The sequence below is a fragment of the Molossus molossus genome, unplaced genomic scaffold (assembly GCF_014108415.1).
Source record: "Molossus molossus isolate mMolMol1 unplaced genomic scaffold, mMolMol1.p scaffold_m16_p_8, whole genome shotgun sequence".
NCBI classification, from domain to species: domain Eukaryota; kingdom Metazoa; phylum Chordata; class Mammalia; order Chiroptera; family Molossidae; genus Molossus; species Molossus molossus.
This window is the reverse complement of record NW_023425402.1, coordinates 6,801,992-6,828,850: the sequence shown is the minus strand read 5'-3', so window position 1 is coordinate 6,828,850 and position 26,859 is coordinate 6,801,992. Positions and strand designations below refer to the sequence as shown.

General features: G+C 48.9%; 2 protein-coding genes across 2 annotated transcripts; both read right to left on the bottom strand.

Moving 5' to 3' along the window:
- Positions 1-954: 954 nt before the first annotated feature.
- On the bottom strand, positions 955-12,752 carry FANCE (FA complementation group E). The gene is made up of 11 exons (XM_036249431.1): positions 12,715-12,752; positions 12,322-12,625; positions 8,011-8,638; positions 7,402-7,446; positions 7,048-7,116; positions 6,619-6,762; positions 6,095-6,218; positions 5,853-5,931; positions 4,251-4,317; positions 3,058-3,183; positions 955-1,415 (listed from the first exon to the last, which is right to left on the bottom strand). Exons 2-11 carry the CDS (start codon positions 12,567-12,569, stop codon positions 1,314-1,316), a joined length of 1,632 nt encoding a protein of 543 aa, XP_036105324.1. The 5' UTR covers positions 12,570-12,625; positions 12,715-12,752; the 3' UTR covers positions 955-1,313.
- A 6,546-nt stretch (positions 12,753-19,298) lies between these two features.
- Positions 19,299-20,040, bottom strand: LOC118621337 (probable E3 ubiquitin-protein ligase makorin-1). The gene is made up of 4 exons (XM_036248654.1): positions 19,982-20,040; positions 19,643-19,815; positions 19,430-19,540; positions 19,299-19,344 (listed from the first exon to the last, which is right to left on the bottom strand). The coding sequence occupies exons 1-4, from the start codon at positions 20,000-20,002 to the stop codon at positions 19,299-19,301; spliced, it is 351 nt and encodes a 116-aa protein (XP_036104547.1). The 5' UTR covers positions 20,003-20,040.
- Positions 20,041-26,859: the final 6,819 nt, after the last annotated feature.

The following is a 26,859-nucleotide window of genomic DNA, read 5'->3' as shown; positions in this document are numbered from 1 at the left end:
CCTGGACCACCGGAGATGCTGCTGTCGGGTCGCCCCGAGGCACCCTGAGACTTCCCCTTTTGCGTCGACAGCTGTCAGGCTGCTAAGGAAAAGGCTAGATCCAGGGCTTGAGCTTCAGCAATCACACGCATTGTAATGGCCGTTGAGAGGGGGCGATTCATGCATGTTTGTCCCCACACTTCCCTTGCCCACTTCCTCCTGTCCTCCCCGCACCTGCCTCAAAAGCAGGCTCCACTCCGGGCCTCATTCCCTCATTATCTTGCTCTGATGAGGGGCTGACGGCTTCTGGGAGTTGTGAGAAGGGACACGTCAATAAAGTGTTCTTGGCCCTTCAAAGCCTGCAGGGAAGAGCTGGAAAGGTACTGTAATGAACTTTCACCCCACAGTTGCTTCTGCTACCTGCTAAGTGTTTACTATGAACAAGGCTCTTTGCTAGGGGCTGTGGGAATATAAAGATGTAAAACATACATGCCCACAGTACTGCACACCCTTTCTGCCCCTTCCGGTTCAACAGGCCCCACCCTCTCTACCCTGCCCACGGTAACCCCAGAACTCTCTCCTCAAATGTGTTCTGCCCCAAAGCCTTCCCCAACTCCAGAGGGAGGCACTCCCACCTTCAAGCCCCCCTCCCCACCTCACCTACTCAACAGGCAGCTAATAGGGTTGGGGTGGGTGGTATCACACATTAATTAGCCACAGAACATGAATGAAATGAACTTCATCACTCTACTACCTTCCTCTTACAGAACATTTCACTGGGAAAAAGATGCCCCTTGTCACTGAGCAGGATGGAGTGGTAGTAGGCGGTGGTGGTGAGTTAATTTTCAACCAATATCCTGAACTTAATAGGAAGGCAGACACTGCTTCTAATAACACATTACTGAACTTCCTGCTTTTATTAAATACCAGAACAATACAGAACGTTCAAGTCAGAACAATACAGAGGATCATAACACACTGGAGCATGAGATCTGTGGTCCCCCGGAGCATCATTTGTCTCTTCTGGGTCTGCTGTGACCCTAGTGGGGCTTACAGGAAAGTTTGTTGCCATAGCCGGAGGTAGCAGTGACAAGGAGTGAACCAAGGTCAGCAGCCCTTGGAAACCCAGCTCATCCAGCCCCCTTAGTCTGGTACCCTCCTCGCTGGATGGGAGGTCAAGATGGCCTCTTCACAGCCTGGAACAGGGAGGCAGGTGATGCCTGGGACGGCTAGGCTTGGCCTTTACCCCCAGGCAAAGGGGTCAGAGTGAGGGCAGAAGTGACCTTCAGGAAGCTGGTGAGGGAGCTCGAGGACAGTGGTCCCTTAGTGGAAGGTCAGGGGGCCAGATGTCTCAGGGCAGCCTGCAGGGACTTCCTCAGGAAAGTGGTGTTGAGCGATAGGGGTGTGGCCAGGCCCAGTCTCTGGGTCTCAGTGATCTAGGGAGAAGGAAGAATCATGTCAGGACTCCAGTAGCTGATCCCTCCCCTCCCATCTGACCCTGGGCTCTGTTCAGAAAGGAGAGGAATCCAGGACATAAGGATGATGGAAGGAGATAATGACTCCCTGAGCAGTCGAACCTCATTATTTCACCACAGCGAAGCAGTCGTTGAATTCAGGTGGACCTGGGCCAGATATTAACTACACAACTTACTAAGTCAGACACATTTAAAAAAAAAAAATTTTTTTTTTCTTTATTGATTTTAGAGAGGAAGGGAGAGGGAGAGAGAGATAGAGAAACATCAATAAGAGAGAACATCGATTGGCCGCCTCCTGCACGCCCCCCACTGGGGACTGGGCCCACAACCTGGGCATGTACCCTGACTGGGAATCGAACCGGCGACCTCTTGGTACATGGGTCGACACTCAACCACTAAACCACACCGGCCGGCCTAAGTGAGCCACATTAATAAGAGCCAACAATGGGGGGGCTCTCTATGCGGCAGCACATTATGTGCATTAGTTCATGTAATCCCACAACCCCTTTTAGAGGAAACTGATTCAGAGACACTCCGCTGCCGCTGCCACCTTCCCTCTGGGTTCTTTTCTGAACTTTTGCTACAACCTCCTGATAGGTATCCACCCTGTACCTTCACTCTCTAATCCCCGCTCTTTACAGAGGCCAGAGGTCTCTTTATAAAATGCAAACCCAGCCAAGTCACTCCAGCTGAAGGCCCTGGGATAACTCCTGAGACCTCAGATTGGAGGTCCTTCTTTCAGGGTTTATAAGTCTCCTGATATGTATTCATAAGATGTGTGTTCATATATTCATTTTTCTGGGAGGAGCTATAGCTTTCATTGACTCATCAAATGGGCCTGTGACTCCCAAGAAAAGGGTAAAGAGCCAACAGCCAAGAATACCTGGCCTTCAAGATCAAGTCCAAGCTCCACACCATATCCTACAGGGCCCTTTATAAGATGCTACCATGGCCTGGCAATGTGACCCTAGGCAAGTTACTTTAACCTGAGTCTCAATTTTCTTATCTATAAAATGAAGCTAGTAATGTATCTTCTCATAGTGCTAATGGGTGGAATAAACTAGCCAGTTAACATATACAAAGGGCTTAGAACAGTGCCTGAGATGTAGCAGGGACTAAGTATTATCTCTTAGTATTTTAGTTCCTTAACCTCACCACCATCAACTCTCATGTTTTTAGGCCTCAGCTACAATGAACTATGTGTAGACCCCTCGGACATTCACTGCTTACACTGTGTCCTTTGCCTGGATGCCCTTTTCTCCATCCCGACCCTTGACTACCACTCACTTTTTAAGAGTCAGGAAGCCTGTCTCAATTCAAAACCACAAACAAGGTCGAGTGCCCACTCTTCCTTTGTTATCAAAAGCCCTGTGTATACCTCTCACCTGGATCCTACCAGATATTACAGTGAGCTGTTTATCATCTCTCTCCCTTCTCGCTAGCTCTGTGTTAGGGAGAGGGTCAAGTCAAGGACAGGGACTGTGACATAGTCACTGTTGATTCTCCATGTGGCCTGTGGCCCACAGCAGTGTTGGCTGGATCAGTGAACTACTAAGTAGTCCCATTCCCTAGTCCTGGGCTTGAACTTGTGGTTTATACTCACATTGGCCTGATACTTGGTCATCACTGTCAGCATGAGCTTGGCATAGGCCATGGACGTAGCAGCTGCCGGCCCCTCTTTACAGAGCCTCTCCATCAACACATTGAACTTCTCAGGGGTCATCTCCACCTGCACACATTGGGAGATGAGACAGTAGCACAAGAAAAGGCCTTGCATTCAATCCCCAACTCCACCACTTTTAACTAGGTGACCCTATGCAGATCACTTAACCAAACTAAGCCTCAGTTTCCACATCTGTAAAATGGGACTCGTAAAATCTAACTCTGAAGACTGTGAAAAGGATTAAATGAGAAAATACACATAAAGTCTGGCACACAGATCTCACAGGTGGCTACCGTTGCAAAGGCTCAGAGTGGGACCAAGGGAGGCCAAGGATCGCTGGCCTGGCTTAGCGTCTGAAGACATACAGGAGTGGTACTGCCAGCATGACAACAGCTCTTCATAATTCTAGTTTAATAAACGCCATGCCCCAGGCACCACTCTGAGCACTTTACACCAGCTATCCCATTTAAACCTCAGCCAGTCTTATGTGATAGGTGCTATCATCACTCCCCTTTAGTGATGAGGAAACAGGCATAAAGAGGTTAGGTCAAGACCTAAGTCATAAGCAGACGAGGCAGAATTTTAGGTACTGATATGGGAAAACTGCCAAAATATACTATTAAGTGAATAAAGCAAAATACAGAGCACTGAGCTTGGTGTTACCATCTATGTAAAAAGCAAAGGAAAAGTTCATTGATACATGTGTCCTTGTAGATATAAAGCATCTCTGGGAGGTTCCCCTGAAACTAATAACACTTATTCACCCTGGGGAGGAGCATCTGGACAGCTGAGAGAATATTTTTCACTATTTCCTTTTTGAGCTTCCAAAATTGTAAACATATGAATTCATTACCTATTCAAAAATAAAACTAAAATTATACACACACATCAGAAAGTCCCTTCCCCAAGGCCACAGAGCCAGGAAGAGGCAGAGATGGGAGTTACCATGTGCTTAGCTCTCTGCTAGAAGCCTTTGCGCCCCGGACTCTCCCACTTTCACAGGGCACCCTCTGTAGGGTAGCCGTCTTGCCTGCCCCTCCAGCACCGAAGGGGTCAGAAACCCAGGAACCCCACGCCCATCCACAGCTGTGCAGCACTTCTTTGTCCACTCTCCCCCACGGCAGCCTGCTCACCTGCCGCTCCAGGAGTGACTGCAACACCAAGAAAGTCTGCTCCTTCCAGGGCAACTCCAAGATCTGTCTGCAAAGCACAGGCCCCGGTGGGTAAAGTCTAGCCTCCCGCCCAAGCCCGGGTTATCTACTGCTCTTACCCCAAGACAGGGCAAGGCCCTGGGGACAGCCAAGGTCCCAGGCACCAGAGGAACAAGTCAGAGACCCCCTGATGCTGCCGGCTGCCCAGTAGCCATTGCTGTAGAGCCCACACTCTGTGCTGGAAGACTAGAACCAAGACCCTGGGAGCTGACAATGAAGGATTTGCAGTGGGATGTACAAAGGTCCCTTGAAAAATAACCAGGAATCAAGAATATATCCCAAGTACAAAAGGTGAGGGCGACCCAGGGAGCACGATGACACACACGAGACTTCCTGGAGAAGGCAAGCCTTCCTGTGGAGCCCAACCCCGATAAGGTCCACTCCAGCCCTTCCTGTCACATGGACACAGTGTGGCTTCTTGGGTGCAGACTCAGGTTTGATCCTAGGTTTTATCACTTGCTTGATGTGTGACCTCTGGCCACACCCCTTAACCTTTCTGAGCTTTTGTTTCTCCACCTTTAAGGCAGCAGCAGCACCTACCAGACTGCACAAAGACTAACTGGGATAATGCATCTAAGCAGGGACAGTGCTCGAGGTGTGGTGGCTGATATTTTTGAGACTGTCCCCTTCTCATATTATACTGAGCATTTTATATTTCATGTTGGTATCCAGTGGGGTCTTACCTACTCATTATTTCTACGTGTCTGTCTCTTGACTCCCCAATTTTAATACCAACTTAATAACAATTTCTGAGCATTTGCTAAGTGCCAAAAACTGTGCTGAGGTTTTGCTTTTTTAATTTTTAAAATTCTCACCTGAGGATAGTTTTCCGTTGAGTTTTAGACAGAGTGGGTGGGAAAGAGGAAGGGAGGGAGAGAGAGACATTGAGATGTGAGAGAGACACACCAGGGTAGGGATTGAACTTGCAACCCAGGTATGTGCCCTAGTCTGGAATCAAACCCTCCGGTCTGCAGGCCAACGCTCTAACCACTGAGGCAAACCAGCCAGGGCTGTACTGAGGGCTTTATATGGATTATCACATCTAATATCTAGAAAAATCCTAGAGTGAATATTACTCCCGTTTTTCACATGAAGAAGCTCTGAGAGGCTCAGAGATATGGACTAACTTTGAATTACACATTTTAAAAAAACAAGGCTGAGATCTGAAACCATGTCCGTCTGACTCCAGAGCCAGTGCTCTTAACCGCAGTGCCATGCGGTGCCAATCTCCAACTCTGCTGTGAACTACTCAGGAGCCGGGACCACCAGCCCTTCCTCCACACTCCGCAAGGCACCTGGCGTGGAGGACTGAAACCCCGGGCTGGGGAAAGGGCGCGGGATGGCATCCTGCACAGGCCCAGGTGGGAAGGCACAAGCCAGGTTCAGACAACAGTGAGAGGGGGGCACTTCCTGTCTTCCGGGCATAGGGCCTGGTGCCCAGATGGCTCCAACTCCAGAATGACAGGAACAGGCTTGGCCAAGGGGAGGAGGTGGGAGCGGGGGCATGGAGGCCTGTGCACTCACCCCAGCAGTAGAACCTGCTTGTCTGGCTCCAGGGCCTTGTCCTTCATAAGGCAGCACAGTAATTCTGTTTGAGCTGGACCTGGGCGGAGGACAGTAGAGGGAGAAATTGGGAAATGAGGATGGGACTACAGAATGCTCAGTTCATTCCAGGGGCATCGGCAGGGAAGTACAGGTTTTATTCACTGAATACCCAACGCCGACCAGGTCACCCTGGGGCGAAAGAAGGCTGGTTCCAGAATTACCTGTTTCTGGGGCCCGGAGCACAGGGCCGAGGAGGGCTCTGCAGACAGGGTGAGTATATTTGGCACAGAAGGAAGTCAGGGAAATTGTGAGCAAGCGGGAGGCTGAGGAAGTCAGGGAGAGAATCTACAGCCAACGGGGAGGAAAATACTATTGGATTAATTTCTTCTTCCCTTCAATACATTTACCAGACACATATTTCAGATGGTGATATGTTACAGAAGGAAGAAAAGTTCTTTTATCTAGGGCTCACATGGATCCACCCCTTGGGAAGGACACATAGCTCCATTCCCCAGCTCCCAAATCCTGGATCCCAAATCCTACTGGAATGGTCTGAGGTTCAGAGAGGAATTAGATGCCATGTAGGTAGATAGCCTGGGATCCATACCCTTCCCTTGCCCCAGGCTGCCTGGACAGGCCAGATGCCTGCAAGGCTGCGAACACCCTCGCCCAAGCACCACCCTTCTGAGGGCTCAGACTCTCTCCCCTTTGTCCTGGCAGGCTGAATGCACCCCAGTGCACCTACCCGTCCAAGAAAGAGGCTCCTGGCTAACACAGTGGCATTGCTGAGGCTAAGATCTGGTGAAAGGGACAGCAGCCAGGTACAGAGCTGCAGGAGACCTGTGTCCGAGAGCTGGGGCAGCTGCAGCTGGGCACATAGCAGGTCCATCTGCCAAGTAGGAGGGAGGGCAGAGGGACACTTAGCCTGTCTCAATCCAACTGGACAGCAGAGGGAAGGGCAGGATGCCCCAGAAGAAAGACTGGGGGATCTACCCTATGTGGTGGAGTCAAGGGCTGAAAAAAATCCAGTCAGGATGACCTCTGCCTGAGAGAACAAAAAACCCCAACAGGATCCCCTCCCAAAATGCCACATAAGGCAGGAAAACACAGTTACATGGAAAGAGGCTGGGGAGGGGGCTGTGAGCTCAGGGCCAGGCAATCTTTCTGGACTCACCTGGCTGGAGCTGCATTCATGGAGGAGCTGCAGCTCAACTGGGGGGGCACCCTCCAACCCCTGCAGTCCCTGCGAAGGCAAATCCCATGTCAGGGTTGGCAGATGGTGATAAGTCACTGAGGTCACCCCTTCAATTCTGGGTTGCTGAGGACCCCAGAAGGTGCTACCAGAAGGGAGGAACTAGAGGACATATCTGTACCTGGGCCCAGAGATGCCCTGCAGTGACTGTCCTCAGACCTTCACTGCAAACCACCCTCACCCACAGCCTGGGTCTCACTGCACCGGGGCCTCCCTGAGCACGGCAGAGGTCCAGGAAGGTGGAAGGGCTATGGTGAGCAGGGCAGGGCCAGTCACCTCCCCAAAGGTCTTGAGCAGCTGCTGCAGCCTGGGAACCTGATCCTGCAGAGGAGAGCCCAGTCACTGCAAAGTCCCCACACGTGCAGCGTGGCCCCAAGCCCAGTCCCGGCTTCTATCCTGAGAAAGCCCCAAGTTAGAGGGAGCTAGGAGGCAAAGATGATTCAAGATCACCAAGAACATGAAGCCTAAACCTTGAAAAAAAGCTTAAGAACTCAAACTAGACAAGGGTAGCACAAATCCTGCTGTCTAGACTTGTCTTCTCTGCCTCCACCCTAACAGGGCAGACCCAGCCTTGCGCTGGGAGGGCAGGCTGGACGCTGGCATCATTCCCCCACTCCCGGAGGATGGTGTGGCAGGGTGGCTCTGGAGCCTCTCCTGACTGGTACTCTTTAATCTCACGTTATAGCTCACTAGAGGCCAAGGGCTTCCCACCTTCCCTAACTCTCCCCAGTCTGGAGAGACTACATTCCTTTAACCCCACCCTCCTGCCCCTTGCTCCATGGACTACAGTCATCCCAACTGGGAGAGTGTCCCAAAGCCTTTTGCCCTGAACAAACCCCTCACTCCTAAAGGATCACTCTGAAACCAGCCTCCTCACCCTAGTACCTGGATAGCTTTGGGTAGCGCCAGACTCTCAGCTGATCCCTTTGCATCCTCCAGACTCTGACCAGTCTCAGTGGGCTCAGCCCCCAAGACAGACTGGTTCTTAATGGGTAATGTGCTTCCTCTCTCTGCCAGGGTTTCCAAAGATTCCTGTTCAGCTCTCTCCTCATGACTTTCCTCTTCTTCCCTTTCCAAACACCGGAACCTTTTGGGGGCCCTCTCCCCCTCAGGACTAGCAGGCTCTTCTTCTGGTGCCTTTCTACGTTCTCTGGGCCACTGGGAGTCCTTGTCCTCCTTGTCCTCCTTCTCTTTTTCCTCCTCAGGGTCTGGAGACTGGGTCAACTTCAACTTCCTGCCCCCTGGGCCCAGCTGCCTACACAGGTCTCGGAGCTGTCTCTGGCACCTTTTAGACAGTGGGGACACTCCCTCAGTGGGGACCCCAACACCCAGATCTCTTCGCAGCAATTCCCCCAAGGCCTGGAGCCAGGGATCGGGGTCAGGGCTTGTGTCCTGCCGTGCGATCTGCAGCAGAGGGAGCAGCCTGTTTTCGGGCAGTGATGGCCTAACAGCCATCAACAAGGACATCAGGTTCCGCTGGCATAACTGGGGCAATCGCAGCAGCAGTGGTTTCCTGGGAAGCAGAGGGAGGCAAGCAGTTAAGACTCCTATTGATGCCCGGCCAGTGTGGCTCAGTGGTTGAGCATCGACCCATGCACCAAGAGGTCACTGGTTCGATTCCTGGTCAGGGCACAGGTTCAGGTTGTGGGCCAAATCCCCAGTGGGGGGCATGCAGGAGGCGGCCAATCAATGTTCTCTCTCATCGATGTTTCTCTCTCTCTCTCCCTTCCTCTCTCGAAAAAAATCAATAAAGAAAAAAAAACTTTTTTTTAAAGAGTCCTATTGAAGGAACATATGGCAGACTGGGCAGAGCTTGAGGCTAGATGGCAAGGGACAGACGGGAGGCCCTAGGAGTCAATGTGGATGGAGGGGGGCACAGCATGACTCATTCAGCAAGTGTTCACTGAGCATCTATTCTATGCTGGGCCCTGCTCTTTGACATTTCCTACTTCAGCTCAAAAATTCACGCTGGAGCCCTGGCCAGTTTGGCTTGGTGGTTAGAGCATCGGCCGGCAGACCAGAGTCCCAGGTTTGATTCCAGCCAAGGACATGTACCTCGGTTGCAGTTCATCCCCCACCCTGGTTGGGGTTGTGCGGGTGGCAATCAGTCGATGTGTCTCTCTCACATTGATGTTTCTCTCTCTCTCCCTCCCACTCTGTCTGAGGATAAATGTAATAATATCCTCAGGTGAGGATTAAAAAAAAAAAATTCACGCTGAAACTACTCTATAATAGGTCCATGCTTGTTTTACACAAAAAAAGAAAAAGTCCTTTCCCAAACTTTATGTAAAAATATACCAAAATGCTTTGCAATGCTGTCTGTGGCCCTGTGTTCCACTGGGTATTCCCCTGGAAGTCACAGGGTGACATCTGTCCAGCTCTGATGTTCCATTCACCAAAGTGAGTTCCTGAGAGACAGAGACAGTGTGTCTCCTTCCTGTGTCCCAGTACCCAGCACAACTCCTAGCAGACTTGGTGCACATTTATTGAATGAATTAACTCTGAGAATAACAAGTGTCCAGATATCAGCAAGGGCTGCTGCAGAAAAAGCAACATAGCTGTCTGTAATGTTGTGAAGGCACAATCCAGATGTTGTGTGACCCGAGGTTTGTTGGGGTGCATCTAGCCCACCACCCATCTCGCCTCTGCTCCTCTCTACACACAACTTTGCAGAGCTGTTCAACATCACACACAGAAGTACTTGGGATATGTGTGAAGAGAAAAAAACAACTTTTATTTGTGGAAAACAAACACTAAATGATAGAGAAAACTAGAGTATAAGGTTAAAAGATGGTCAATTTGCGGTGGAGGATTGTCAAGAGTAGAGAGGTGAAGACCCTATTTAAAGGGCTTTTAGCCCTGGCCGGTTTGGCTTAGCGGTTGAAGCGTCGGCCTGCAGTCCAGAGAAACCCAGGTTCAGTTCCCGCTAAGGGCGTGTACCTCAGTTGCAGTTTGTCCCCGGCCCTGGTTGGGTCATGCGGGTGGCAGCCACTCGATGTGTCCCTTTCACGTCGATGTTTCTCTCTCTCTCTCCTTCCCACTCTAGCTGAATAAAAATGGGAAAATGTCCTCGGGTGAGGATTAAAATAATAAAATAAATAAAATAAAATAAAATGGCTTTTAGCTTTTTGTGTGTGCATGGAGCCCCTTATCAGAATGCGTTAAATGTATAAAATAAAATAATAATAGGACCACAAAAGAAACCAATGATACTTAAGTACAGTTCTATCCAGGGACCTTAGGTTAAGTACCCCCTCTTCCTACTCTGACCAGAAAAAGCCAGACAGCTGGAAAAACATTTCTATAGCATCCAATTTGGGGGTTTTGAAGTTTCTCCTGATCTAAATCATGAAATAAATTCAAAGTGGAGTGTGGGAAGAAAATATAACTTGTTTCTACTTATGTAAAACACAAGAAATTAAGTATTACAAATTTTTAATATATGGGTTGGCCCTCCATATTCCAGTCTCCAGCCTAATTCTGAAGTAGGGTTTCCAAGGGAGTGGAAAAGGCTGCAGGTGGCACCTCACTCACTTTTTTAACTTTCTGTGTATTTTATTTATTTAGTTAATCCTCACCCGAGGATATTTTTCCATTGATTTTCAGATAGAGTGGGAGGGAGGGAGGGAGAGAAAGAGAGAACCATCGATGTAAGGGAGACACATCGATTGGTTGCCTCCTGCACACCCCCCCCTGGGATGGAAACTGCAACCCAGGTACATGCCCTCAACCAGAATCCAACTCAAGACCCTTAGGTGCTGAGCCAAACCAGCCAGGGCTCTGAGTATTTTAGTTAACTGTGATTGTTAAGTGCATTTATGAATACAGTATTATCTTTTTTTAAGAAAACAGAACCCTCACGAACAGGACACATGGCTTATAAGGACACCTGAAAAGAAACTGAAATGAATACCAATAACAGAAGCACAGCCAAATAAAAAGAAAGTGGCAAGACTGACACTTCTGCTCCTAGTAGGAATAGTCAGCCACATAAAGGGGGGGGGGGTCAAATTCACCCAAAATTAATTGAAATGAATCTAGAAATGATCAAGAACACCAACCTTAACATCCTTAAGGGAAGTGACCTTGCCCTAAAATGTATGTTATGCTTTGAAATATTGATAATATAAAGCCCCCACAACCAGATGTTTATTGGCATTTATCTCATTTTAAATTTTAATTTTTGTATACTTTATAATGTATTTTAACATATACGCACACTTTATACATAAGTATGCCTATACTGAAGGTACAAGTTCAATATTTTTATTATTATTTTTAATCCTCACCCAAAGATATTTTTCTGTTGACAGAGTGGTAGGGAGGGAGAGGGAGAGAGATAGATGGACTGGTTGCCTCCCCCATGACCCGGCCAGGGCCAGGACAAACCGCAACCGAGGTCTGTGCCCTTGGCTGGAATCCAACTCGAGGCTCACTGGTCTGCAGGCCGACGCTCTACCACTGGGTCAAACCGGCCAGTGCTTGATATTTTTATTGATGGAATATGCTATCAAAATCTACTTGGGTGGCCCTGGCCGGTTTGGCTCAGCGGTTAGAGCCTGGCCTGCGGTCCAGAGAAACCCTGGTTCGTTCCCGCTAAGGGCACATATCTCGGTTGCAGTTTGTCCCCGGCAGGGTCTTGTGGGTAGCGGCCACTCGATGTGTCCCTTTCACACCGATGTTTCTCTCTCTCTCCCTCCCTCCCGCTCAATCTGAACAAGAAATGGAAAAATGTCCTCTGGTGAGGATTAAAAAAAAAAATCTACTTGGGTGGCTCAGTTGGTTGGAGCTCCTCCCATACACCAAAAGGTGGCGGTTCCGCTCCCGGTCAGAGCACATACCTAGGTTGCCCGCTGGTCCTGATCAGGGTGAACAGGAGGCAGCCAGTCGATGTTGCTCTCTCTCCCTTCCTCTCCCCCTCAAACCTATATAGGTGAGGGTTTTTTAAAAAATCGATAGAGTCCACTGACATACCATTATTCATTTACAGCCAGCCGAAGGCGTGTCTTACGTCCAGGCAGGGGACACTGGCCGGCCCACAGTAGGTACTCTAAGTACCGCCAGGCGCGCGGCAGGGACCCCCTCGCTGCGGGGCGTTAATTACCCTCTCCCAGCCCGGGGCTCCTGCCCGAAGGGGACGTGCCAGCTGCCTCGCGGAACCGTGGAAGATGAAATGCGGCGCCCGGCGCTACTTACAGCCGCAGCCGACAGTCTGGGCCCTCGGTGACCGGCTCCTCCCGACTCAGCGCCTCCAGGACCGGGCCCCAGGCGAAGGGCTCCCCGCCGCGGCTGCCCAGCGCCCGCAGCACCCCCAGGCCGCGCCGCGCCCCGTCCGGCCCCGCCTGCAGCGCCTGCAGCAGCAGGCGGGCGGGAGCTTCCAGCTGAGCCCAGGGTGCGGGTTCCGCGCTCTCAGTCAGTGCGGGCGCCTCCTCGGGGGCTGCCATGCCCGGGGCCCGCTTCGCCCTCACCTCCGCTCTGTTTCGGACATCAGCTCCGAGGCCTGGAGAAACACAGAAGGACTCCAGTATTCGCCCGGACGCCGCGGCGGACACCCTCCCCCGCCCGCCACATTCCCTCCTCAGGGCTCACAAGTGGCCCCGAGGCCCGGCACCCGAGAGACGCGTGCGGTCCGTAAAGGAAGGGTCTGAAAGAGGCGCGCCGGGGCGCGGGGCGGGGCGCGCGCTAGGGCAGACCGGAAGGGGCGGGGCCAGTCCGAGAGTCCGAGGAACGGAGTAGGGGAGCGAGCTAAGGCCAAGCGCGTGTCCCTGGAAGGGGCGGGGCCCAACCTAGCGGGTTTGTGGGTGGGCGGGGTCACACCAGAGATGGCGGGTGGGCGGGGCTTCGTGGAGGGGCGGATCCTCGGCTCCTGTCCTTAACCTTCCTCCACTGCTCTGGGAAGTAGGAGGACCGGGGTGCAGAATGGATGTGAGAGATCCTGTTGTACTTCAGGATCCAAGCATCATTTAATTCTAGCTGACGCCCATGTTGCTTGTAGAGCATGGGCTTTGCGATAGGATTTGATCACAATTTACCACCAATACGTCACCTGCTTCAGACCATCAACTCCCATCATTCGGGTTTCAGCCCTCTCCAGAAATATGTGATGTACAAATATCCCTGAAAATGGGGTCGCAGTAAAAGCCAGCGCCCTCTATATGGCCAAAGGCTTTGCTTGGAACTTCCTCCTCAAGAGCAGCAGCAGCCTTGCTCTGATTGTTTACTAGGGGCCAGGGTGGCTCCACCTCCCAGGGTTTCAGTTGAAGGAAATCAGTGGAGGAGGCAGGCTTCTGGCAGAGGGAGGTGCAATATTGTGATTTATAAGAAACTAATGTAGCCCCGCTGGTGTGGCTCAGTGGATTGAGCGTCACCCCATGGACAGAGGTTCCGGTTCCATTCCCCGTCGGGGCACATGCCCGGGTTGGGGGCTCGATCCCCAGTAGGGGCGTGCAGGAGGCAGCCAAGGGATGTTTGTCACATCGATGTTTCTATCTCTCTCTCTAAAAAATCAATAAAAACATATAAAAAAAGAAATATGTATATGTATATATATTTGGTCATTCAGATGACTGAAATATATTGGTCAGACATATTTGGTTCCTGATTTACAGCTCCCAAATCTCTCCGAATTTCCTAAGTGACAAGAGCAACAAAGGTTTCTCTGGTTATGTTAAAGAGGTGACTTTTGGATCCCATCCACTAGAAGCCAATCATAGTATAAAACAAACTTTCAATTCCACCTCCTGATTCCCAGGGAGGGAAAGGTGGGGTTCTTTAGGTCCAATAGATCACCAGTGGCCAGTGAGTTAGTCATTTATGACTACCTAATGAAGCCTCCACAAAAACCCAAAAAAAGAATACCTCCCGGGCCTCTTTCCATGAACTTCCACATTGAGGCCCCAGAACTTTCACCTTGCTGGGCCCCAAACTGCAGGAGAACAGAGGTCCTTCCTTTGGGACCTCATTCTATGTCTCTCTTCACCTGTTTGTTGATTCATATTCTTTTCCTTTTTCTTTTTAATCCTCACCCAAGGATATTTTTCTGTTTATCTTCAGATAGAGTGGGATGCAGGGAGAGAGAGGGAGAGAGAGAGAAATATCGATGTGAGAGGCACCCATCGACTGGTTGCCTCCTGCACGACCCCAACCAGGGCTGGGGACAAACTGCAACTGAGGTATGTGCCCTTGACCAGAATTGAACCCGTGACTCATTGGTCTCCAGCGCAACACTCTAATCACTGAGCCAAACCAACCAGGGCAGATTCATATTCTTCATATCCTTGCTAATAAATCTAGTGAGTTTACGGTTTTTCTTGAGACTTGCGAGCAGTGCTAGCAGCAAAATAATTGAAAGCAAGGAATGGGGTCATGGGGCTCTCTAATGTGAAGCCAGTGGATCAGAAGCACAAATAACAACTTGGGCTTGTTCGACTGTCCTCTGAAGTGGAGGGTCTGTGGGGCTGAGCCCTTTACCTGTGGACTCTGATTCTACCTCCATGTAGATGGTGTCAGAATTGAGGTGAATTCTCAGACTCTGCTATTGTCCGAGAATTGCTTGCTGGTGTGGGGAAACTTCCACACATCGCACATTGGAATTGGATCCCAGAACCCCTTCAGGGGGGATCACTGTAGAGGTTAAGAATAAAGGGAGAGGGGAGAAGAGCCCCACAGCACCCCATAAGCCCTACTTAGGGTGTCAGCTTGTATTTTCCATCCTCTAAACTTCTGCTGCCACACACACATCCAATCATTCAATAAATCTTCCCTGTGCATTTAGGGCTGAGGATACAGGGAACAAAACAAAGATCCTTGCTCACATTGTTGCTGACACTCAAGTGAGGAGAGACAGATAACTGAATAACTAAATAATAAAAAGTTGGATTGTAATAGTGCTTTTCAGAAGAATATAGCAGGGAAGGGAGAGGTTATTATTATTTTTTTTTTTACAATTTTTATGAGTTTATTTGAGCCCAAGTGACGATATGTACCAGGGAACAAGATCTCTAATGCTTCCGGGAGAGGTCATTTGAAATAGGTCATCAGGTAGAAGTCTGGGGGGAGGCTGTTTCAGACAGAAGAAGAGCAAATACAAAGGCCCTGGGGCAGAAGTGTGGCTACAGCAGGGTGTACTTGCTGGGGAGTAATAGATGAGATTAGAGAAATAACCAGAGCTTACGAGTTTTTTCCTTTTTTTTTTTTTTGGTATTCTCACCCATGTTTTCCTTTTAGAGAGAGAAGGAAAGAGAGAAACATCAGTGTAAGAGAGAAACATTGTCCAGTTGCTTCCCCTACATGCTCCAACAGGGGATCGAATCTGCAACCCAAGTATGTGCTCTGACTGGGAATTGAACCTGCCACATTTTGGTGCATGGGAAGACACTCCAACCAAATGAGCCACACCAGCCAGGGTTTCTGAGGTTTTGAGGTCATAGAGAGAACCTTGGCTTTTCCTCTGAATAGTATGGAAAGCCACAGGAATATATATATAATTTTTTTTTTATCCTCACCCGAGGACTCATTTTTCGTTTATCTTCAGGTAGAGCGGCAGGGAGAGAGGGAGAAAGAGAGAGAAACATCTATGTGAGAAGGACACATCTAATGACTTCACCCGCATGACCCCAACTGGGGCCGGGGACTGCAACCGAGGTACATGCCCTTAGCGGGAACCGAACCTGGGACTCTCTGGTCCACGGGCCAATGCTCTAACCACTGAGCAACTGGCCAGGGCAGGAATATTTTGAACTGGATGTGATTACTAATGGATTACAAAATTTTAATTTTTTCCCAAGTAATTTCAAGGATGCTACTGGAAAAGACTAAGGAGTATTTCTTAGATAGTATCTGTTTCACAAAGGCCAAAATAGCAGCAAAAAAAAAAAAGTCCAGGCACCTCTATCTCAGGTTAGCAATTATAACTTTATAGGAGATGTATCTGGTCTTCAAATGACCAGCTGTTTGGGGGCAGGCCCTGACAAGTCGTGGGCAGAGCCAAGAATGTGAAACAGCCTCCAGTGCCTTGTGCATCCTCAACGACCACTTTGCTTCGTGGTGGCTCTAGTTTGTGCCCACCAAGGTCTGCATTCTCACCAATGCAAGGAGGGCAGGGAGGTAAGTTCTAAGTGTGATTCAGGAACCCTGGGGGGATCCTGTGTACACTTTTATGGGATCTGTGACTTACTATTTTCATACTACTAAGATATTATTTGCCCTTTCCACTCATCCTCTTATGAATGTTAAGTGAAGTTTTCCAGTCTGCTGGGTGATACTGCAGCAGACTGAATGCAGAAGACACTTTGGTTGGGGTGGGGGTGGGGCACCTGGGCTATAAGCAGACAGTCTTTAGACACCAGCAATGATGGCTTCGGTGCATTTTATTGGTTTTCATTCAGAATCCTTCTACAAAAGAGCAAAGTTAAAATCCAAGTCCCTAGTAGGAGAGTGAGAACCCTTCCCTTTTCCCCAGAGCCCTCCCTGTTTCTCATGTTCATGGAGATGGAGAGAGGGCTATGTTCATCCCAGACCAAACCCCAAAAGGGAAAAGACCTACCACCTACAGACCCTGCCCCTCAGCCCCACCCTCACACACTGATCCTGGCTACAGGAGACTGTGGTAAGAACTGTTGGGATCCAGCAGGAGTTCTAAACCCCAGAAGGCCATGGCCAGGTTATAATCCGGGAACATCTCATCCTCTAGCAACGCCGTTGGGCCCAGCACCTGGGAGGAGAGAGAGAAATCAGTGAAAAGCTATCTGCTTCAACCCTAATTGATTCAGGAACAAGGGAATTGGGCTCACACATAAGATTGGGCAGGTGGCACATAGCACAAAGGTGCCCCATTTAAGCGGGCTCCATTAACGTCATAGACATCATGCAGGTTTTACATTTGTCACAGACATTTGTTATAAACCATGACCAGCAGCCTCCCCCACCCCCATATCCCTGCGGGTACCACCTCACTCCCAGAGGCCAGCTGTATAGTTTCAGGGCAGGGAGGATCCGAGGACGGGGCCTTCTCCGGGAGCTGGTGGAGGTAAATGCAGTCAGACTTGAAGGGGCAGCGGCCGTTCCCCCGAATGAAGAACCGGCATGGGATCTGTCTATGAGACGAGAGGACAGGAGGAGAGAAGACTGTCGCCTTCAAGCCCTGTGGCCCCAGGAACAAGGGGCTGACACACAAGGTTTAGCAGGTTGTAGAGCACAAAGGCAGGCACTACCAGCGTCCTAGTTTTGATTTTACACTTAATACAACTGTCTTCCAGCAGATGGCAGTCAAGTCTCAAGGGGCGCCTTTCTCTAAACCCCACAGTGGGGACTTGGGGCAAAGACACTGAGAATTTCCTTTGAACTGTTTTGGGGGGGGGCGACAACCCTAAAATGTGTCTCTGTCACCAAGTTAGTACAATGTTATGTGCTGAGGGTTAGTCTTATGATTTGGTAATTGCTAGTTAATGAAATTGATTAAGAAGTTTCCCAGTTCTGAGATTTCAAATTTGGGGAAAGGTTTGATACAGCAGGGAGTCGCCGGCAACTTGTGATCCATGTACATAAGACCAGCTTTCTTCTTGCGAGAAAGCTGGACCAGAGGGAGAGAGCACCTGTCTGGAGCCTTTTTCCTGCATTATCACCTGCTTGATTCCAACCCAGCTGAGTCCTCCCCACTGCCTCTGGTCCCAGTGTGAGAGCAGGACTCACCAGCCACCGAGCGGGAAGCCTGGGAACCCACTTAGTGGCCGTCCCTCTGCCTCGGCCTCCACCTCCTCCCATTTGACCAAGCTAGTGTCGGGACGCTCCGGCTCAGTCTCAGTCGCCTTGGTAGACCCACTTTCGACCTGTCCAAATCCCCCTTGGCTTTCCTCACCCAGATCCGGTGACGGTGGCAGCCCGCGGTCATCAGCGCTGGAAACAGTCATCTTACATTTTTCTTTCAACCTCATGGTTAGTCGGCCACCCAGGTCTGGCCCTTCTTCCTCTCAGGTCAGTACCCACCCCCCAACTCCTTCTAGCACGTGCTGAGTCGGAATACTGGGGTCAGACCCACTTTCTCCCTCAGTGTAAGGACAGTAAGAGTCCCCACTTCATGGAGTTAATGGGGTGCAAAGTCTGTCATACATAATAACCCTCCATTTACATCATCCTCGCTCGTACCGGGGCCTGGGGGCTCCCCTCTGGGGACCCCCACTGGTATCCCCGCTGCCGTGTCTCCCACGGGGACCGTTTCCTCCTGAGGCCCTGCTCCTCGCAGCAGCAGCTCAGACACGTCCCCTCTGAGACTCACCCAAGTTTGTGTCAATAGCTTGGTTGACGCAGCTATTATAGCTCTCAGGCAAAATGCGGGTGTCCTCCCAACAAGGCGGAATGTCTCACAGGTCGACAAGACCTTCTTGATCTCACCCTTTATCCAAATATACTTTGCATATTATTGCAAGTGGAATGAACCCTTTGGGAAGGTGGAATTCAGAACCAGATTTTGGATAAATGCCTACCCTCGCCAAAAGATTAAAACCTACCCAAATTTTCCCTATCTCCAAGGGTTGCCTGTTAGTCTCCTCAGAGACCCCATGTGTTTTCAAAGATCATCTAAGCAAACAACATGTATTTATATCCATTTACCTTCCTGCTTTAAAAAAAATCAAAAATAAAAGCCAAGCAGATAACCAATGGATATAGACAAGAATACCGGGAGGGGGAGGGGGAGACGGACGGGAACAGGGAGGAGGGTGTCAATGGGGGAAAAAGGAGGGACACCTGTAACAACAATAAATAAATAATTGAACAAACAAGCCAAGCAGAGAACTGGAGTTGGCCTGCATGGATCCTGAGCCAGGCTAGAAGAGAAATTTGACCTTGCTCTTTTATTTATTTTTTATCCTCACCCGAGGACATTTTTCAATATTTTGTTCAGATAGAGTGGGAGAGAGAGAGAGTAACATCGACATAAAAGGGACACATCGAGTGGTTGCCACCCACACAACCCAACCAGGGCCAGGGACAAACTGCAACAAAGGTATGTGCCCTTAGCGGGAGCCAAACCCAGGTCTCTCTGGACCGCAGGCCAACGCTCTAACCGCTGAGCCAAACCAGCCAGGGCTTGACCTTGCTCTTCTGCTGCTATATGGTCACTCAAGACAGGACTTTATTCACTGGGCTTTCAGAAATAATGGAAATAGCTCAGATCCTCACCTGCCATCTCCATCACTCTGAACCTCCAGGATTTGGGGGATCCTGGGTGGGGAACCATGGCTGAGACAGAATGGATTAGGGGCTGTCCTCCCCTCTTCCCTAAACCTATCACCCCTTCCAGCCTCACCTAGTTCGAGCTTTGAAGTTCCTGATGAGTTGCTCCTTCTCAGCCCCCTTGCTCACCCAGAATTTGCTGGGGATAATGTAGCTGGAATGCACACGACACTGGGGACAGGCCCTGCGAGGTGGGGGAACAGTAAAAACTCACGGGCTGGCCTTGAAGCCCAAGTCCCTCTGGGGCAGTTCTCGCCCTCCCTGCTGGCCTTTCCATGACACTGACTTGATGACATCCAGCGGGAAGTTTTGGCGGTTCTTCCGCCAGGTGCGCAGACAGCCCAGGCAGTGGGCGTGAGTGCAGTTGGGCAGGATGCCGAAGATCCGCTTGGCCTCTGGCTTGTCCCACACCTTGTCCATGCAGATGCCACACACGACGTCCCGACTGTCCTGCTCCCTCTACAACCACGGGCAGAGTCAGAGACCATCTGCACACTCATGCGCGCACACATACACACACTGCCACCCCAAATCCAGCCCAGGGGACCACAGAGCCCTCCTCCAGCAGGTTTGGGCATCCCAGAGGTCCAGCATGCATCCTCTGCCACTCCCTCTCCCCCATTACCTGCTGTACCTCAAGGTCCATGCTTTGAAGTGGGGCCAGGAGCTCCCGATCAGGGTCTGACTGAGGCTGAGACTCCTGGGAGTAGGTGTGATCTCCGTCAGCCGCTGTCAGGGAAAACTAGATCCATTCATTCATTTATTCCTTCATGGGGCATCTATTTGGCTGCTAGGTGCAAGGTTTTGTGGGTGCACGAAGTCCTGCCCCCAGTGACTCAAGAGTCTGGTCAGAATTATGTCGCTAATGCAACTACTTGTAGCTGTGCTGCCCGACACGCAGCCACACGCCACGCGTGGCGGGCACACCTGCAGTGCAGCCGGTCCAAACGCAGACGTGCTGGAACGTGCACCAAGGGTGAGGCTAGTGCCAAACAAGACTAAAACACTTCGGTAATAATATTATATTGATTACATGTTGGAATAATAGTATTGATATTAGATATATATCTTTTGATATATTTGGGCTAAATAAAACATTAGTAAACTTAGTTTCACCAGACTTCCAGTCAAGATGGCGGGTAGGTAAATGCAGCACTTGCCTCCTCCCACAACATCAAAACTACAACCAAACTACAGAACAACCATCATTCACAACCGCCTGAAATCGAGCCCAGTGAAAATCCTACAACTATGAAATTAAGGAAGCCACATTGAGACTGGCACCAGCGTGGGGGAGGCAGCTTGAAAGGCACCAGAGACGTTCGGGAAGACCTGAGAGGTTTGGCATCAGGGTAGGAGCTATAGGACAGCTCTCTCCCAGACAGAAGTGCTGACAGAGGCCACTGATCCTTTGGTGAGCCCTTCCCCCACGGGGCCTGCAGAGGGGCGCCATATCTAGGACTCCAGCAACCAGGCTCACAGTTTGCTCCGAACTGGTGACTCCCTGAGGCCCTGCCCACCCAACTTTCAGGCCCACCCAAGCTGTTTCCAGGCTTTACCATGGGAATGGCCTGTCTTGGCTCCACTTCAGATTTTTCTAATTTCTCTCAAACAAGCAGCATCTGGTCTCAGCGAGCCCCATACCTCTTGTTAAATGGCCGCAGGCCTGGCACAAGAAGAGCCACCTTGGTTCACAACTTGGCATTGCCTGGGCACCTCCAAGCCAACACAAGAAGCAGCCATCTGCAGATCACTTTGTAGCTTATGCCTGGTGGCCCCGGGTAGAACACAGGCAGTGGTTGACTTTGCCCCAGAGCCAGCACACCCAGTGGACAGATTTAGACCATGGCAAAGCACCACCACCCAACCACCTCCACAAGTGACACACTCAAGGAGTAAACTCAGTGGGTACCAGAGCCCTGCTGAAGTAAGTCTTGCTCTATGTGGTGGGCCCTACACAGCTGATCCTTCAAGACAGTCAGAGGTCAGTGGGCATAGCCGGTCCTTGAAGCTGATCAGCCTGAGTAAATCCCTCCCATTGACGTGCCAAGAGCAATCAAGACTCAATTACAACAGAAGGGTGGACAGTCCACATGAGGGGGGGGGGGTGTGCCTGAGGGCACAGCTGCGGTGATTAGGGAGCTGTGCCATTGGACCCTACAGGACACCTACTACAATAGGCCACCCTAGGAAGCCTAGGAGACATAGCAACTCTACCTAATGCATAGAAACAAGCACAGGGAGGCAGCCAAAATGCGGAGACAAAGAAACATGTCCCAGACAAAAGAACAGAACAAAAGTCCAAGAAAAGAACTAAACAAAATGGAGATAAGCAATCAAACAGATGCAGAGTTCAAAACACTGGTTATAAGGACGCTCAAGGAATTTAGTGAGGACCTCAAGAGCATAATAAAGGACTAGTCAGAAATAAAGGATGTACTAACTGAAATAAAGAATAATTTACAGGGAATCAATAGTAGAGTAGGTAAAGCCAAGAAGCAAACCATCGATTTGGAATATAAGAAAGCAAAAATCAATCATCCAATCAGAGCAGCAAAAAGAAAAAAAGAAAAAAAGAATCCCCCAAAATGAGGATAGTGAAGGAGCCTCTGGGACAACTTCAAGCGTGCCAACATTCGCGTAACAGGGGTGCCAGAAGAAGAGAGAGAACAAGAAATTGAAAACCTATTTGAAAAAATGACAGAAAACTTCCCTAACTTGATGAAGGAAGCAGACATACAAGTCCAGGAAGCACAGAGAGTCCCAAACAAGATGAACTCCAAGGGCCCCACACCAAGACACATCATCATCAAAATGCAAAAGCTTAAAAACAATGAGAGAGACTTCTGGTCAAGAGGGCGGGTAGGTAAATGCAGTATCATGTCCTCTCGCAACCACATCAAAATTACAACTAAACTACAGAACAACCATCATTCAAAACCACCTGAAATTCAGCTGAATGGCAGTCCTACAACTACGGAATTGAAGTAGCAGCCACATCCAGACTGGTAGGAGGGGCAGAGGGGACAGGCTGGTCCCACACCCACGTGTGGCGGATAAAAATCAGGAGGACACCTTGGCTGGGAAGGTCCTCCCTGAGGACTGAGGGGTCCCCGTCTCACACCAGGCACCTGCTCAGGGTTCCAGTGCCAGGAAGAGAAGTTCCCATCACTTCTGGCTGGAAAAACCAGCGGGAACTGAGGCTCAGGGAGACTGAGGCGGCTGGAGCCCCAGGCAGCTCCTCTTAAAGGGCCCGCACACGAACTTATCGGACTCACTCTCTCTAAGCTTGGAGGGGAGGCAGCCCGAGGGGCGCCAGAGACACTTTGGTGCTGGAGTGAGGGCTGGAGAGGGGGCTTTCTCTGGGACAAATGTGCTGTCAGAGGCCTTTGTTCCTTTGGTGAGCTCTTCCCTGGGGCGGCAGACAGCTGCCATAGCTGGGTCTCCAGCAACCTGGCTCACACTGGTTGCCCTGCCCTGGTGATTCCCTGAGGCCCTGCCCCGCCCCGCCCCACCCAACTTTGAGGCTCCCCCAAGCTGTTGCCAGTTGCTTAACCATAGGATTGGCCTGTCTTGGATCCTGCTTCAGGTTTTCCTAAATTCTTTAAACAAGCAGCATCTGGTCTCAGCCCCATACCTCTCATTAAGTAGTACACAGAAACAAACACAGGGAGGCAGCCAAAATGAGGAGACAAAGAAACAGGTCCCAAATGAAAGAACAGAACAAAACCCCAAGAAAAGAACTAAGCGAAATGGAGATAAGCAACCTAACAGATGCTGAGTTCAAAATACTGCTTATAAGGATGCTCAATGAACTCAGTGAGGGCCTCAAGAGCATAAAAAGGGACCAGTCAGAAATGATGGATGCAGTCAGAAGTGAAGGAGGCATTAACTGAAATAAAGAGTAATTTACACAGATTCAATAGTAGAGTACGTAAATCCAAGAAGCAAACCATTGATTTGGAATATAAGGAAGCAAAAAATGCCCAATCAGAACAGCAAAAAGAAAAAAGAATCCAAACAAATGAGGATAGTGTAAGGAGCCTCTGGGACAACTTCAAGAGTGCCAACATTCGCATCTTGGGGGTGCCAGAAGGAGAAGAGAGAGAACAAAAAATTGAAAACCTGTTTGAAATAATAATGGCAGAAAACTTTCCTAACTTGGTGAAGAAAACAGACATACAAGTCCAGGAAGCACAGAGAGTCCCAAACAAGATGAACCCCAAGAGGCCCACACCAAGACATATCATCATCAAAATGCAAAAGGTTCAAGACAAAGAGAATCTTAAAAGCAGCAAGAGAAAAGCAGTTAGTTACCTATAAGGGAGTTCCCATAAGGCTGTCAGCTGATTTCTCAAAAGAAACTTTGCAGGCCAGAAGGGAGTGGCAAGAAATATTCAGAGTGATGAAAAGCAAGAACCTACAACCAAGATAACTCTATCATGCAAAGCTGTCATTTAGAATCGATGGCCATATAAAGAGTTTCCCAGACAAGGAAAAACTAAAGGAGTTCATCACCACCAAACCGTTATTATATGAAATGATGAAGGGTCTTTTTGAAGAAAAAGATAAAATATATGAACAAACAAAATGGCAATGAATACATATCTATCAACAATGGAATCTACAAACAAAATGAACAGGCAGAACAGAAACATTCTCATAGATACAGAAAACATTTTGTTGGTTGCCAGATGGGAGGGGGGTTAGGGGAATGGGTGAAAATGGTGAAGGGATTAAGAAGTACAAATTCATTGCTAGACTGACAAACCTCAAAGGGAAAGGGGTTGGGGGGGTGGGAAGAAATAAACCGAAGAACTTATATGCATAACCAATGGACACAGACAATAGTGTGGGAAAAGGTGGGAGGGGGTCGGGAGCGGGGAGGAGGGGGTCAATGGGGGGAAAATGAGGAACATCTGTAATACATTCAACAATAAAGATTAAAAATAAATTAAAAAAAGAAAAAGTGAACCAAAAAACCCCGAGAGAACCTTTTTTTTTTTAAATTTCTCACCCAAGGATACTTTTTCAATTTATCATCAGATAGAGTGGGAGGGAGGGGGAGAGAGAGAGACAGAGAGAAACATTGATGTGATAGAGCCACATCAACTGGGGACAAACCGCAACCAAGGTATGTGCCCTTGACTGGACTCGAACCTGCAACTCTTTGGTCGGCAGGCCAAGGCTCTAACCACTGGCCAGGGCCAAGGAGAAAATCTTAAAAGCAGCAGAGAAAAGCAGTTAGTTACCTACAAAGGAGCTTTCATAAAACTGTCAGCTGATTTCTCAAAAGAAACTTTGCAGGCCAGAAGGGAGTGGCAAGAGATATTCAGAGTGATGAAAAAAAGTAAGGACCTACAACCAAGATTACTCTATCTTGCAAAGCTGTCATTTAGAATCAAAGGACATATAAAGAGTTTCCCAGACAAGAAAAAGCTCAAGTTCATCACCACCAAACCAGTATTATATGAAATGTTGAAGGGTCTCCTTGAAGAAAAAGAAGAACAAAAATATGAACAATAAAATGAATACATATCTATCAACAATTGAATCTACAAACAAAATGGACAAGCAGAACAAAACAGACTCACAGATACAGAGAACTTTTTGATGGTTATTGGATGGGAGGGGTGTTGGGGGGGATGGGCGAAAAAGTGAAGGGATTAAGAAATACAAATTGGGCCAGGCCGGTGTGGCTCAGTGGTTGAGCATCGACCCATGTACCAAGATGTCGCCAGTTCGATTCCCAGTCAGGGCACATGCCCAGGTTGTGGGCTCGATCACCAGTGGGGGGCATACAGGAGGCAGCCAGTTGATGTTCTCTCTTGTTAATGTCTCTCTCTCTCTCTCTCTCTCTCTCTCTCTCTCTCTCTCTCTCACACACACACACATCAATAAAGTAAGTAAGTAAGTAAATAAATAAATAAATAAATAAATAAATACATAAATAAAAGCAAGTGAGGACTGCACGTTCTAAGCCATTGTTAAAAAAAGAAGAGGAAGAGAAAGAAGAGGAAGAAGAGGAAGAAGGAGAAGAAGAAGAAGAAATAATTGGGTCCTGGACTGTTTGGCCCAGCAGTTAGAGCATCGGCCAGAGGACCTAAGAGTCGTGGGTTCGATTCTGGTCAAGGGCACATACCTCGCTTTCGGTTCAGTCCCCGGCCCTGGTCAGGGAGGGTCGTGCGGGAGGCAACCAGTTGGTCTCTCTCTCTCTTTCTCCCCCTCCATACCTCCCTCCCTCCCACTCTATCTGATGATAAATGGAAAAAAATATCCTCAGATGAGGATTAAAAAAAAAGAAGCACAAATTGGTTGTTAGACTGAGGAACCTCAGGGGAAGGGAGGAGAGGGGGTGGGAAGAAATAAGCCAAAGAATTTCTGTGTATATATGCATAACCAATGGACACAGACAACAGTGTGGGGAAGGCAGGAGGGTGCAGGAGTGGGGAGGAGGGGTCAATGGGGGAAATAGGGGAAACATCTGTAATACATTCAACAATAAATGTAAGTTTAAAAAAGTTAATTTCACCTGTTGCTTTTTACTTTTTTTTAGTGTGGCTACCAGAAAATTTTATTTTATTATATCATTTTTTTGTTAATCCTCACCTGAGGATATTTTCCCATTGATTTTTAGATAGAGTGGAAGAGAGGGAGAGAGAGAGAGAGAGAAACATGATGTGAGAGACACACATCAATTGGTTGCCTCCCACAGGACCCCGACTGGGGCCAGGAACTGAACCAGCAACTCAGGTACATGCCCTTGACAAGGGATAGAACCTGAGACTCTTGAGTCTGCAGGCCGATGTCCTAACCCCTGAGCCAAACTGGCCAGGGTGCTACTAGAAAATTTTAAATTACAGATGTGAATAGTAAAATAATGTGACCCCTTTGGAAAACACTTTGGCAGGTCCTCAAAATATTAAACGTGTTACTACACAATCCAGCAATTCCACTCCTAGGGATATACCCAAGAGAAATAAAAATATATGTCCACACAAAAACTTGTACATGAATGCTCATTAATAATATTATTCATAATAGCCAAAAAGCAAAACAACCCAATTGTCCACCAGCTGATGAATGAATAAGACAGAAGCAGTATATCTATACAGTGGAACACTATTTGGCCACAAAAAGTGAAGTACTGCTCTATGGTACACGTGTGAAGCTAGAAAACATGCTGAGCACACGAAGCCAAGCCCAGAAGGCTACATATTGTATGATTCCATTTATAAGAAATGCCCAGAACAGGCAAAAATCCAGACAGACAGAAAGTAGGTTACTGGTTGCCAGTGGCTGGAAGGGGGATGGGATGGAGAATAACTGCTAATGGGTTTCTTTTGCGAGTGATGAAAATCTTCTAAAATTAGATAGTAGTGATATTTGTATAGTTCTGAATATACTACATTACATTGAACTGTATGCTTTATTTTTATTTATTTTTCTTACTCCTCACCTGAGTATATTTTTTCCATTAATTTTTAGATAGAGTGGAAGGGA

Bases quoted from the DNA above. Each gene is read 5' to 3' on its own strand.
- FANCE (XM_036249431.1), bottom strand. From the start codon at position 12,569: ATGGCAGCCCCCGAGGAGGCGCCCGCACTGACTGAGAGCGCGGAACCC. The intron at 5,932-6,094 runs GTAATTCTGGAA...TCCTCCGCCCAG, and splicing joins GCTCCGGGCCCCAGAAACAG to GTCCAGCTCAAACAGAATTA. The intron at 4,318-5,852 runs GTGAGTGCACAG...TGTGCTTTGCAG, and splicing joins AAGCAGGTTCTACTGCTGGG to ACAGATCTTGGAGTTGCCCT.
- LOC118621337 (XM_036248654.1), bottom strand. From the start codon at position 20,002: ATGGACCTTGAGGTACAGCAG. The intron at 19,816-19,981 runs GTAATGGGGGAG...CCGTGGTTGTAG, and splicing joins TGGACCTTGAGGTACAGCAG to AGGGAGCAGGACAGTCGGGA. The intron at 19,345-19,429 runs GTGAGGCTGGAA...TTCCCCACCCAG, and splicing joins AACTTCAAAGCTCGAACTAG to GATCCCCCAAATCCTGGAGG.